This window comes from Mizuhopecten yessoensis, unplaced genomic scaffold (assembly GCF_002113885.1).
Source record: "Mizuhopecten yessoensis strain PY_sf001 unplaced genomic scaffold, ASM211388v2 scaffold11163, whole genome shotgun sequence".
Lineage (NCBI taxonomy): Eukaryota > Metazoa > Mollusca > Bivalvia > Pectinida > Pectinidae > Mizuhopecten > Mizuhopecten yessoensis.
Window position 1 is genome coordinate 898,792 of NW_018408911.1, and position 15,242 is coordinate 914,033.

The following is a 15,242-nucleotide window of genomic DNA, read 5'->3' on the forward strand; positions in this document are numbered from 1 at the left end:
AACAACTTAGTCCATGTTTACTTTTGTTGCTTTTGAGATTTATTTTTGGGTCATTTGATCACAACCTGCCTCTATCGCTACAGGATCCGGCATCGTCAACCAATCAGGTAAAGCCTTACAAATCACCATGGTGACGGTTACCATGGTTCCTATTTTTTACAATACTTTGGACTTCTGTCTATCGGTTTGTTCGCTACTACTTTATAAATATTTGTTATGACATGCATCCTACTTCTCCAAAGTCATATACATATTTTTTTTTCAATATTTCACCCTAAAATTCCGGCTATATATATAACTTTAATTTTTACAATTTCTCGAATTTCCTATTTTCTATTTGTAATCTGATTTGTGTTTTTTTGCAAAATTTCTGCCCTAATATATGAATGCCTGCTAAGGCACTCAGCCCTTATATTATTAGGTCCTAACAATTCTACTCTTATTTTATTTATATATGTTTTTGCAAATTAATTCATAGATATTGTTTTATAATTTCATCTTTTATTTCAAATTTTTAAATATGTATTGTCTAAGAAATGTGCATGCATGTGGGCGCTCACCAGGACTCTATTTTGCTCACAAGAAAAAACGGCTCTGAAATTTTGAAAACAAACAAACAAAATCTTATTTCAGTAGAATATTAGTTATTTGTTTTAAATTTTCCAACAAACCAAACTTCTGAACATTTGTTCTGGTCTCAAACTAGCCTGCAGGTTGTTGGTAAAAACTAGTGTCCTTTTTTTTACAAATGACTTCTATTATGCATTGTGATCACAGATATGTTGCCGAGAGGATTTTTTGGTTTAACCACAGCCAATGTTCTTAAGACTTAATCTACACCAACCTTTACCAATAGTCCAATTTTCTTTATCTACACCAATGGTCATACAATTTTACTTTATGCCAATGGCAAAGGCAATGTTCCTGTCTTACAGAAGGCCAGTTGTTCTAAGTTGGAATATTGATGAATGGTAGCAAGTCTTTCTGGACTAGAATGTTAAGTGAGAATGTTTATGAGCCAAGTCATAAACTAGGTTACTGGTCCTGAACGATAGCAAAACATAATTCCTATAAACACAGCCAATGGTTCTATTCCAGACTTGTCCTAAGTTAGGCAAGGCATTTTACATTGAATCACTTCGGTTTTTATGTTCTACCCTTTACAGAAACTGTATAGACTTTGCTACACCTCAAACGTTAATTATTACTTTCTCTTTTTGGGTTTTTGAGATTATCTTAGGTGAAAATTTATCGTTCAAATTGGGAAACTGAAAAAGAAAAATCTTGTACATACCATGTGATATTTCATGTGACAGTATCGTGTGACTTCAGGATGAAGAGGACGACAATGTGGAAGTGAAGGTCATCCGGGATCAGTATTACGAACAATTTGAGGTTAAAAAGCAAATGAGAATATATATCATATCATTATAAAACACATCTAAAATATAATATCACTTTTTTCATATTTATATTTAAACATTTTCCTATATGAAAAAGAATTCTTATTCACATGCATTAACTTTTGGGCATGATATTAAAATAATATCACATTTTTCATATTCATATTAAAATACTTTCGTATATGAGAGAGAATTTTATTTCATATGCATTAACTATAAGGCATGATATTAAAATCATATCACGTTTGTTCATATCTATATTAAAATATTTACCTGTACAAGAGAGAATTCAATTTCACATGCATTAACTATTAGGCTTGACTAGCACAGAGCCACAGGGGAATATGTGGCCATACAGTCAGCCATTGTACCCCTTTACTAAAATATCTTGACGCCCGCTTACAGACAAACTCGTTCTGGGACTTCCACAGTGCATGGATCTCACAGCATGACCCAAACGGGGCATGTCACTGTACCTAACTCTGCTAGGTATAACTCATCAAATACTGACCAAATAGTATCTAAGGTAGTCCAAATCTGGGGATGGACAGTGACGCAAACTACTGTTTAGAGATGTACGTACAACAATTGAAATTATTATCCTCCCCATCAAGATTGGAAGGGATATTGTAATCACGCTGGTCTGTCTGTCTGTCTGTCCTAGCTACTTCTGTTCCTTCAATAGTTACTTTCATTAATGCTTCTTTACTGAAAGTGCTTGTGTGTGATTGGTTTTCCTGTCCAGAGGTCAAACAACTATATTACTATTACTATGAATAGAAGTTTCTGTAAAATTACTTAGTTCCCACTGACCAATTAAACTCAAACCTTATACAGTGCTTAGGTTTTCCTTCCAGGTTCAATGGATAAAGGTCAAGGTTACTGTTAATTACTATAAATAGCCCAATTCATTCTGAATCACACAAATTATTTCTAGGTATTGATATACAATTAGATTTTCTGTCATATGCTATCTTAAGCTTGCTCCAGTTATCTGGATACACAATGCTGCAACTAATTCTCATAGTGTACTTGTCTTAATTTGGATATTGAGATATACATACAATGCTATAGATTATTTGCATATAGTATCTTATTCTGGATAAAGGTACAAGGTATTTTCAAATATCTGAAATAAAGTATTGCAGGGGGAAATGTGTATTATATAAATAAGAAATTTGAAGTGGCATACAGGTGTACATGTCTATGTAATATTTGTGTCCTGGCGAGAGAAAAAAACCTTGACAGATATAATAAGACTGACGAGTAAGTGCGCTGAGTTTTCTGGATTTGCTGTTTACATATTGTTGTAATATTGTAATTGCTATTTCAAAATTGTACATTGCTTTTTCTGCCAGATTTCAGTCATGGATGAAACTGTTATATTTGTGTCACTGCATTCCATATTGCTTTTTTGCCATTTCAAACTTGTTGAACTCATTTCATGGTGCAGCATCAATCAGCACCAAAACCAAAAGTCAGAAGAAATCTCCCGAACAGTTACAGTAATGGTTGATAAAAGTAGGGCATAGAGTCCTCTGTCTGATTCATCAAATGTGGTTGGTTGTTATCCTCCTTAGCTATTATTGGTTGTCAGATCTTCCTCAAATGTGAATGGTTATTGAAACATTAACTGGTCATCAAAGTGACAAATGTTTATTTCACAAATTTGTATCTTTTCATAAAGAGCTTACATAATATCTTTTTTTTCATCTGTGTCATCAAATTTGTTCCAGAAAAACATGAGAAAACAACCAGAAGTAAGAGCTAAAAGTTCTATCTATTTTCAATGGACTGAAGCTATCTGTTTTTAAAGGACTGGGAAATATTTTTTCAAACTTCTACTAATATTTAGAGATGTAAAACATTCTGGTCTGGTTTTAGATAGTTAATATATGCACAGTGTCATACTTTAGGTGACAAACGGTCCCTGTATGGTTTTTATTAGACAAACATCACCAAAAATGTAGAAAAAAACCACATTTAAAAAAACATTTTTGGTTTTTGATAGAAAAAAGAAAAGAAAAAATATTTTCAGAAATTGACTTTTTTTGTAAACTTTCCAACTTGAGTTTTAAATTATCAATGTATATATATCCTATGTCATTATCGTTTCGTCTAGTGTTGTTCCGATTAATCAATTTAGTCAACGTCTGGTTTTTTGTTTCTGAAAATCCGATCCTTGTTTTCCATGATCATTTATAGTTTGACTAATTTAAGTATTAACAAAAAATAAACTTGGATACTGTTATTACCGCCGACAGCGAGTTGTTCGTTCTTGGGCAAAGCAACTTCACCGAAGGTCTCACACAACGACGGCGCTGATTGGCAGTCAGAACCTGCGTTTCAATAGAAATGCTGCGTGGCAATATGGCAAACCAGGACATTCCGGAGATTAAACTCTATGATCATCCGGGGGCTACTGAATTAAACGTTTGGAAGGTTTTGTTTGTCCTAATTAGCTGGATATAAATAAAACGCTTTGTCGAAAGTGTGGGCTATCTTACAAATAAAATGTTAAGTTTGACGGGGTGTCATCAGGTGAATGCCAATCCATCGCAGCATCTCTGAATACGAGATGTAGCTGTCACAGCATAATGGACATTGCAAACATCATCAATTTACTTCCAAATACATATTTTTCAATAATTATGAGGTTCTGTCAACAAAGTTATTGTTTTTTGTATGAATGTTGTGTGTTATTAGCGATATTTCAGAAGTAGATTTCAGAAAGCGATTATAACCTTAAATTTCTGAATTTTTAGTTCAATTAGATCAATCATTAGTCGATCATCAATCACTTGATTTGAAGTGATGATCAAGTATGAATTTACAAGCGATTCCCAACACTAGTTTTGTCCCTATTTAATCTACATGTACCTTTCATTATTATCTCCCTTTATTTGAAAAGGATAACCTACAAGGTTAAGTAAATTGCTTTTAATTGAGAGTGATTGAAAGGGATCAAGTAATGACCCCTCAGTGTCATTGAATGTCACCAGCAGGTGGCACTGTTGATGGCATTGTTTATGACAGTAGGGGTTCTGTATTTGACCAGCAGGTGTTGCTGTAACTGACTAGTTGGTGATGCTGTAACTGACCAATAGATGGTGCTGTTAATGACAAAATGTGGTGCTGTATCTGACTAGTTGGTGATGCTGTATCTGGCCAATAGATGGTGCTGTTAATGACAGAAGGTGGTGCTGTATCTGACTAGTTGGTGAAGCTGTATCTGGCCAATAGATGGTGCTGTTAATGACAAAAGGTGGTGCTGTATCTGATTAGCAGATGGCACTATTTATAACAGTAGGGGTATTGTATTTGACCAGAAGGTATTGCTGTATCTGGCAAATACATGGTGGTACAGTTTATGACTATTCGTCTGCTTTATCTGACCACTGGATATTGCTGTGTCTTACTAATAGATGGTGGTACAGTTTATTACAGGAGGTGGTGCTGTATCTGACCACTAGGTATTGCTGTATCTGGCCAAAAGATGGTGATACAGTTTATGATAGGAGATGGTACTGTATCTGACCACTGGGTATTGCTGTATCTGGGCAAAAGACGGTGGTACAGTTTATGACCAGAAGTGGTGCTATATCTTACCACTAGGTATTGCTGTATCTGGCCAAAAGATAGTGATACAGTTTATGATAGGAGATGGTGCTGTATTTGACCGCTGGGTATTGCTGTATCTGGCCAAAAGATGGTGGTACAGTTTATGAGCAGAGGTGGTGCTGTATCTTACCACTAGGTATTGCTGTATCTAGCCAAAAGATGGTGATACAGTTTATGATAGGAGGTGGTACTGTATCTGACCACTGGGTATTGCTGTATTTGGGCAATAGATGGTTGTACAGTTTATGATAGGAGAAGGTGCTGTATTTGACCACAGGGTATTGCTGTATCTGGCCAAAAGATGGTGGTACAGTTTATGACAGGAGGGGGAGCTGTATGTGACCACTGGGGGTTACTGTATCTGGCCAATAGATGGTGGTACAGTTTATGACAGGAGGTGGTGCTATATCTGACCACAAGGTGTTTTTGTATCTAGCCAATATATGGTGGTACAGTTTATGATAGGAGATGGTACTGTATCTGACCACTGGGTATTGTTGTATCTGGGCAATAGATGGTTGTACAGTTTATGATAGGAGGTGGTACTGTATCTGACCACAAGATATTGCTGTATCTGGCCAAAAGATGGTGGTACAGTTTATGACAGGAGGTGGTGCTATATCTGACCACTAGGTGTTTTTGTATCTAGCCAATATATGGTGGTACAGTTTATGATAGGAGATAGTACTGTATCTGACCACTGGGTATTGCTGTATCTGGGCAATAGATGGTTGCACAGTTTATGATAGGAGGTGGTACTGTATCTGTCCACAAGATATTGCTGTATCTGGCCAAAAGATGGTGGTACAGTTTATGACAGGAGGGGGTACTGTATCTGACCACTAGGTATTGATTTATCGGGCCAATAGATGGTGGTGCAGTTTATGATAGGAGGTGGTACTGTATCTGTCCACAAGATATTGCTGTATCTGGCCAAAAGATGGTGGTACAGTTTTTGATAGGAGAAGGTGCTGTATCTGACCACTGGGCATTGCTGTATCTGGCCAATAGATGGTGGTACAGTTTATAACAGGAGGTGGTGCTGTATCTGACAACTAGGTATTGATGTATCTGGCCAATAGAATGTGGTACAGTTTATGACAGGAGTTGGTACTGTATCTGACCACTAGGAATTGATGTATCTGGCCAATAGATGGTGGTACAGGTTATGACAGGAGGTGGTGCTATATCTGACCACTAGGTGTTTTTGTGTCTAGCCAATAGATGGGGGTACAGTTTATGACAGGAGGGGGGGCTGTATCTGACAACTAGGGATTGATGTATCTGGCCAATAGATGGTGGTACAGTTTATGATAGGAGCTGGTGCTGTACCTGACCACTAGGTGTTTCTGTATCTAGCCAATAGATGGTGGTACAGTTTATGACAGGAGGGGGGGCTGTATCTGACAACTAGGGATTGATGTATCTGGCCAATAGATGGTGGTACAGTTTATAACAGGAGGTGGTGCTGTATCTGACAACTAGGTATTGATGTATCTGGCCAATAGATGGGGGTACAGTTTATGACAGGAGGGGGGGCTGTATCTGACAACTAGGGATTGATGTATCTGGCCAATAGATGGTGGTACAGTTTATGCCAGGAGGTGGTGCTGTATCTGACCACTGGGTATTGCTGTATCTGGGCAAAAGATGGTGGTACAGTTTATGACAGGAGGTGGTGCTATATCTGACCACTAGTAGTTTTTGTATCTAGCCAATAGATGGTGGTACAGTTTATGACAGGAGGTGGTACTGTATCTGACCACTAGGTATTGATGTATCTGGCCAATAGAATGGGGTACAGTTTATGACAGGAGTTGGTACTGTATCTGACCACTAGGTATTGATGTATCTGGCCAATAGATGGTGGTACAGTTTATGACAGGAGGTGGTACTGTATCTGACCACTAGGTATTGATGTATCTGGCCAATAGATGGTGGTACAGTTTATGACAGGAGGTGGTACTGTATCTGACCACTAGGTATTGATGTATCTGGCCAATAGATGGTGGTACAGTTTATGACAGGAGGTGGTACTGTATCTGACCACTAGGTATTGATGTATCTGGCCAATAGATGGTGGTACAGTTTATGACAGGAGGTGGTACTGTATCTGACCACTAGGTATTGATGTATCTGGCCAATAGATGGTGGTACAGTTTATGACAGGAGGTGGTACTGTATCTGACCACTAGGTATTGATGTATCTGGCCAATAGATGGTGGTACAGTTTATGACAGGAGGTGGTACTGTATCTGACCACTAGGTATTGATGTATCTGGCCAATAGATGGTGGTACAGTTTATGACAGGAGGTGGTACTGTATCTGACCACTAGGTATTGATGTATCTGGCCAATAGATGGTGGTACAGTTTATGACAGGAGGTGGTACTGTATCTGACCACTAGGTATTGATGTATCTGGCCAATAGATGGTGGTACAGTTTATGACAGGAGGTGGTACTGTATCTGACCACTAGGTATTGATGTATCTGGCCAATAGATGGTGGTACAGTTTATGACAGGAGGTGGTACTGTATCTGACCACTAGGTATTGATGTATCTGGCCAATAGATGGTGGTACAGTTTATGACAGGAGGTGGTACTGTATCTGACCACTAGGTATTGATGTATCTGGCCAATAGATGGTGGTACAGTTTATGACAGGAGGTGGTACTGTATCTGACCACTAGGTATTGATGTATCTGGCCAATAGATGGTGGTACAGTTTATGACAGGAGGTGGTACTGTATCTGACCACTAGGTATTGATGTATCTGGCCAATAGATGGTGGTACAGTTTATGACAGGAGGTGGTACTGTATCTGACCACTAGGTATTGATGTATCTGGCCAATAGATGGTGGTACAGTTTATGACAGGAGGTGGTACTGTATCTGACCACTAGGTATTGATGTATCTGGCCAATAGATGGTGGTACAGTTTATGACAGGAGGTGGTACTGTATCTGACCACTAGGTATTGATGTATCTGGCCAATAGATGGTGGTACAGTTTATGACAGGAGGTGGTACTGTATCTGACCACTAGGTATTGATGTATCTGGCCAATAGATGGTGGTACAGTTTATGACAGGAGGTGGTACTGTATCTGACCACTAGGTATTGATGTATCTGGCCAATAGATGGTGGTACAGTTTATGATAGAAGGTGGTGCTGTATCTGACAACAAGATATTGCTGTATCTGGCCAAAAGATGGTGGTGCAGTTTATGACAGGAGGTGGTACTGTATCTGACCAGTAGGTATTACTGTATATGACCAATAGACGGTGGTACAGTTTATGATAGAAGGTGGTGCTGTATCTGACAACAAGATATTGCTGTATCTGGGCAAAAGATGGTGGTGCAGTTTATGACAGGAGGTGGTACTGTATATGACCACTAGGTATTGATGTATCTGGCCAATAGATGGTGGTACAGTTTATGACAGGAGGTGGTACTGTATCTGACCACTAGGTATTACTGTATCTGGGCAAATGATTGTGGTATAGTTTATGACAGGAGGTGGTACTGTATCTGACCACTAGGTATTGCTGTATCTGGGCAATAGATGGTGGTACAGCTTATGACAGGAGGTGGTCAGATATAGCACCACCTCCTGTCATATTTATGACAGGAGGTGGGACTGTATATGACCACTAGGTATTGAGGTATCTGGCCAATAAATGGTGGTACAGTTTATCACAGGAGGTGGTACTGTATCTTACCACTAGGTATTACATGACAGGAGGTGGTACTGTAGCTGACCACTAGGTATTGCTATATCTGGCATAGAAGGTGGTGCTGTACCACCATCTTTTGCCCAGATACAGTAATACCCAGTGGTACAGTTTATGACAGAAGGTGGTGCTGTATCGGACCACTAGGTATTGATTTATCTGGCCAATAGATGGAGGTACAGTTTATGACAGGAAGTGGTGCTGTATCTGCCCACAAGGTATTACTGTATCTGGGCACAAGATGGTGGTACAGTTTATGACAGCAGGTGGTCAGATATAGCACCACCTCCTGTCATATTTATGACAGGAGGTGGTACGACCAGAAGTGGTGCTATATCTTACCACTAGGTATTGCTGTATCTAGCCAATAGATGGTGGAACAGTTTATGATAGGAGATGGTGCTGTATTTGACCGCTGGGTATTGCTGTATCTGGCAAAAAGATGGTGGTGCAGTTCATGACAGGAGGTGGTACGACCAGAAGTGGTGCTATATCTTACCACTAGGTATTGATGTAGCTGTTAATGACAGAAGGAGGTGCTGTATCTGACCACTAGGGATTACTGTATCTGGGCACAAGATGGTGGTACAGTTTATCACAGGAGGTGGTACTGTATATGCCCACTTGGTATTGATGTATCTGGCAAATATATGGGGGTACAGTTTATGACAGAAGGTGGTGCTGTATCTACTAGGTATTGATGTATCGTATATGACCACTAGGTATTGAGGTATCTGGCCAATAAATGGTGGTACAGTTTATGAGAGGAGCTGGTGCTGTATCTTACCAATAGGTATTACATGACAGGAGGTGGTACAGTATCTGACCACTAGGTGTTTCTGTATCTAGCCAATAGATGGTGGAACAGTTTATGACAGGAGCTGGTACTGTATCTGACAACAAGGTATTACTGTATCTGGCCAATAGACGGTGGTACAGTTTATGATTGAAGGTGGTGCTGTATCTACTAGGTATTGATGTATCGTATATGACCACTAGGTATTGATTTATCTGGCCAATAGATGGTTGTACAGTTTATGACAGGAAGGGGTGCTGTATCTGACCAATAGATGGTGGTACGGTTTATGACAGGAGGTGGAACTGTATCTGACCACTATGTATTACTGTATCTGGGCACAAGATGGTGGTACAGTTTTTGATAGAAGGTGGTACTGTATCTGACCAATAGATGGTGGTACAGTTTAAGACAGGAGGTGGTACTGTAGCTGACCACTAGGTATTGCTGTATCTAGCCAATAGATGGTGGAACAGTTTATGACAGGAGGCGGTGCTATATCTGACCACTAGTAGTTTTTGTATCTAGCCAATAGATGGTGGTATAGTTTATGACAGGAGGCGGTGCTATATCTGACCACCTGCTGTCATAAACTGTACCCCCATCTTTTGCCCAGATACAGCAATACCCAGCGGTCAAATACAGCACCATCTCCTATCATAAACTGTAACACCATCTTTTGCCCAGAAACAGAAAAACCTAGGGGTCAGATACAGTACCCCCTCCTGTCATAAACAGTACCACCATCTATTGGTCAGATACAGTACCTCCTCCTGTCATAAGCTATACCACAATCATTTGCCCAGATTCAGTAATTCCTAGTGGTCAGATACAATACCACCTCCTGTCATAAATATGACAGGAGGGGGTGCTGTATCTGACCACTGGGTATTGATGTATCTGGCAAATAGATGGTGGTACAGGTTATGATAGGAGCTGGTGCTGTACCTGACCACTAGGTGTTTCTGTATCTAGCCAATAGATGGTGGTACAGTTTATGACAGGAGGTGGTACTGTATCTGATCACTAGGTATTACTCTATCTGGCCAATAGACGGTGGTACAGTTTATGATAGAAGGTGGTGCTGATTACTGTATCTGGGCAAATGATTGTGGTATAGCTTATGACAGGAGGAGGTACTGTATCTGACCACTAGGTATTACTGTATATGACCAATAGACGGTGGTACAGTTTATGACAGGAGGGGGTACTGGATCTGACAACAAGATATTGCTGTATCTGGCAAAAAGATGGTGGTGCAGTTTATGACAGGAGGTGGTACTGGATCTGATCACTAGGTATTACTCTGGCCAATAGATGGTGGTACAGTTTATGATAGAAGGTGGTGCTGTATCTGACAACAAGATATTGCTGTATCTGGCCAAAAGATGGTGGTGCAGTTTATGATAGGAGAAGGTGCTGTACCTGACCACTGGGTATGGCTGTATCTGGCCAAAAGATGGTGGTACAGTTTATGATAGGAGCTCGTGCTATATCTGACCACTAGGTGTTTCTGTATCTGGCTAATAGATGGTGGTACAGTTTATGATAGGAGCTGGTGCTGTATCTTACCACTAGGTATTACTGTATCTGGCCAACAGATGGTGGTACAGTTTATGATAGGAGCTGGTACTGTATCTGACCACTAGGTATTGCTGTATCTGGCCAATAGATGGTGGTACAGTTTATGACAGGAGTTGGTGCTGTATCTGACCACTAGGTATTGCTATATCTGGCCAATAGATGGTGGTACAGTTTATGACAGGAGGTGGTGCTGTATTTGATCACTAGGTATTGATGTATAAGGCCAATAGATGGCTTTATATCTGACTAGTAGGTATTGATGCATCTGACCAGTAGGCATTGCTGTATGTGGCCAGAAGGTGGTGCTATATCTGCCGCCATTGTTTTATGCACAGCATTCATAAACCCATCCGCACCATTTTTATCTTCTTTACCTTTTTCTGTTTTCCATTGTCATTTGTCACTTTTGTTGTCATACAATCTCACTAGAAGTGGCCGTAAACTATCTGTAGCCTATCTATACACTATATTATCTATTTATTTAGATGAAATATATATTGTAAACATCCTTGTGCTGTATGTGAATATATTTTTAAAATAAATTATACAAAATTGGGACACTCATTCATGTCCTATGATAAAGATAGTATATTCCTTGTTCAGTATTCCAGTGCATAGTACCAATACCGTACCCTATACATTGTGTGGCTCTTTTAACCGCATTACTTCCCAAGTCTGTTAAAATGTTTACTTTAAGTACTGAAGTTTTGATTCATTATTGCTTTAACATAAGTAGGTTTAAAGTACATTCATAAGCGATTCTTTGAATCAAAATGTGGTATAATTTTTATTTTTTTAAATGGCGTAAAAACTGTGTTTGTCATATAGCCTATTTATTGTCTACCTTTCATTCCTCTTGTGATTAATTTCATAAAAGCAGATTTACATGGAACCACACAATAGGGCTAAACCTAGCGTTGGGTCCCTCAACTGTTCTACCCTACACTGACCTTAACACATCATTTTCTTGTTAATCCATGTTACTTATAGGTGTGAGTGTTTATGGAAGCTAGAACATTTTGAAATTTTCCCCACTACATAGCAAACTTGACAACTTTTTGAAATCTCCATGGGGGAGATTACGCATGCTCAGAATTAAAACATAAATAAAATGTGGTACAACTCGGTCACAAGCCCGGTGTCCTACCACAACACTACCGCGCCTCCATCTTTATATTGAAGATATTAAGGGACCCTTTTGATAGCGGTGATGTTTTTATGCACAAGGAAATTATGATAAACATATGTCTTTTGTGTGTGAAATTTTAATAAAGCAAATGAACAGCAACTTCAGGTCTGAAAAATACCCAAATGTTCCTGAAACAGAAGTTACAAAGTTTGAATTTGGTATATATCTTATGATACTGCATTGTCCTAACTTGCCCTTTTTCAGGGGGGCAGCAAATTGATTGGTTTTAATTTACATATTTTTTTCCCGAAGTGTAATACAATAAAAATAAGTACAAGAGCTATATTTTAACTGTTGTTACCATGGCAACTCAATGAACAGGATTATGTTAAAAGTTATCACAATTTACCCAGTAGCTTTATGAAAATCAACAGGACAACTTGTAACCAAGTGTCCTTAGGGAAACCTGATCAGGTCAGCTTACTTGACTCTTTCTTTTCTCCGCGCACATTCCTTGTCACGCATTCACTACCCAGGGGAGACAACTCCTGCTTGTAACCCTAGCACATAATCTTTTCTTTTAATATTGTAAGTTTTTTCAATATCCAACTTTTTTAACTTAATTGCAATGATTAGAAAAAAATAACATTTCAAATATGTAAAAATTTATATCATGTATAATACTGATCATTTCAGATTTAAAACACGCTGTTTTTGGATTAAAATAGATGATTTAATAGAATTCACACATTTTTGTTCAGTTATGGCTTATTGCTTAAGGTGTTTTAGTTTAGAATTTTGAAATTTCAGCATTTTAATAACGTGTGTAGATTTAACTATTAGACAACATGAACTTTGCAGTAAGATCAGTTTCACACTAACCTGTAACTAGGTCGCTGCTGCTCTGTTTCAGGAACATGACCGTGCTCGGGCCGACGGTGTCGATCCTCTTGACCTTGACAATAAGGAAGAGGTCGCTTCATCACAGCAGCAGCAGCAGACCCTCCAGAACGGTCAAGGAAATGGTACCAACTATGGCACGATTCCAAACGGTCAAGATACAGGTCATGATGACGGTAGGCATTCCTGATCACCCCACCACAGAACATGAGTGTCCCATTCTGTGACAACTCCATGTCAAAGCTCCACCATCTTCATTTCTTAGCAAATTTTTATGAATTTTTCTAGTTTTTACACAGAACAAACAATGGCGACTGGTAGGAGGTATCCTACCACTGCTGCTGATTATTGTATTTCCCTTACTTCTATTTGATGTGGACAATTCCTACTTTCATCAAGGGCTGTCCTGAAATGACTATTATTGTAAGACCCTGTCTGTAGAGGTGGGTTACATGGGGCCCAGATGTTGGGAGTTGAATCAGCACACCAAGGCTCAAACTTGTACTATCCCATCAGATTCTTTACCTTATACAGCTGACCTCAGCTGCATCCTCACTGTCTCACAACATTCCTTCCAGAAAAACTCCCCCACCCCCTGTTCACCTTCCCCCTACAAACTGTTCTCTATTCCCCCTGATAAACATACCTTGCTTAATAATACTGATGATGAAGATCTTTTGAATCAATTCACCAAAGCCTTTTCCAAAAGATTTTAAAAGATTGCTCAATATTTTGTTTAGAAGAGATTTATTTGATCCCAACTGCTGTTTTGCAGATGATCCTGACTTCAATGCGAAAGAAGCCAAAAAGTTTGAAGCCGCTCTGAAGAAAATGGAAAAGCAGGATGCCAAGGGTGATAAAAAGTCCAAGGGGTCTAGTCTAGCCTCCAAACTGTCACCCAAATCTCAGAGGAAGAAGGAGAAAGCAACAAATTCCACTGCCCAGCTCAAGGTACACTGTTATATTGTGTGTGTGTTGGGATGTGTGTTGTCAGCTTTGTTATCTAGATTGTTATAGTCACATTCTTATTGTGTTGAGTTTTATATGTATTGCATTTTGTGGAAAAAAATGAGAAAGATTTTGTCGTTTGACTTAAGGTAGAGAATCCAAGAGGTCTGTGTTGTATCTCCAAAATATAAGAATTTCAATTTGTTTAGCATTTTTCGGACTTTGGATTGCTAATATAGCAAAAGTATAAATTACAAAACAAATATGTTTATTATATTTTTTTCACAAAAACAATTTTGTGTTGGGATGTGATCCCCAAACCTTAATTACACAGGGCGGAGCATATCTAATACACTACCAGACAGGATTAGAGTTAATACCTCTGCAACATTACTTTCAAATAATTTCAAAATGTCTGAATTTCCATTGACCTATAAGTGTCTTCATATGAATATAGAGGAAATAGCAGGAGAAACCTGATGGGACACTACCTTAATCACCTTTCGACTTTCCCTTCACATTATCAGAATTACAATGTTCTTTTTTGAAAAAATAAATGAATTGATAATTCCTTACCATGTAGATGTGTAAAGTATTTAAGGCTGAATGTTACATGTATATTAAATGTTGTAGGAATTATTTTTTCTAAAAGAATTCCACACCACACCTTTGAAAGAAAACATTGGTTTCTCAAGGAAATCTTAGATAATACTATCGTATTACATAATTATAAAGGGAGAGAACTCTAACACAAACCACAGATATATGTTAGATAGTATTTAGCCTAAATTAACTGTAAAAAATGTCTTGGTTTATGATGTGGGTCCATTCTGTCAAAGATATAAAATCTTTATGACAATAAAATCACTTTTACATAGCGGCGACATACCTTCCAGGTAACTAAGTCTTACCTCAGGGAATGTTGGTGATGGTTGACATCGTGTTCCAAGTCCTAAGGCAGTGTAGATTCGATCTTTACCGACATTGAACTTGTGATATTTCATCTAGGTTTCAAAGGAGTATAAATACTCTAGTCCGAAATTTCTCCAAATCCTGCATCTTGTTTTTGTGATATTTTCCAGATGTTTTGAACAAATAGAAATTACATCGGCCCTTGGCAGCCTC

General features: G+C 38.6%; 1 protein-coding gene across 10 annotated transcripts in view; it reads left to right on the top strand.

The window, feature by feature from the left end:
* The window catches only part of LOC110467166 (otoferlin-like), a 250,887-nt gene that overhangs the window by 151,170 nt on the left and 84,475 nt on the right, over positions 1 to 15,242 (top strand). For all 10 annotated transcript variants that reach the window (XM_021524137.1, XM_021524133.1, XM_021524135.1 and 7 more), the window contains 3 exons: positions 1,333 to 1,395; positions 13,183 to 13,345; positions 13,945 to 14,120. In XM_021524137.1, the coding sequence (XP_021379812.1) occupies positions 1,333 to 1,395; positions 13,183 to 13,345; positions 13,945 to 14,120 (402 nt within the window). The remainder of the gene's footprint in view (positions 1 to 1,332; positions 1,396 to 13,182; positions 13,346 to 13,944; positions 14,121 to 15,242) is intronic.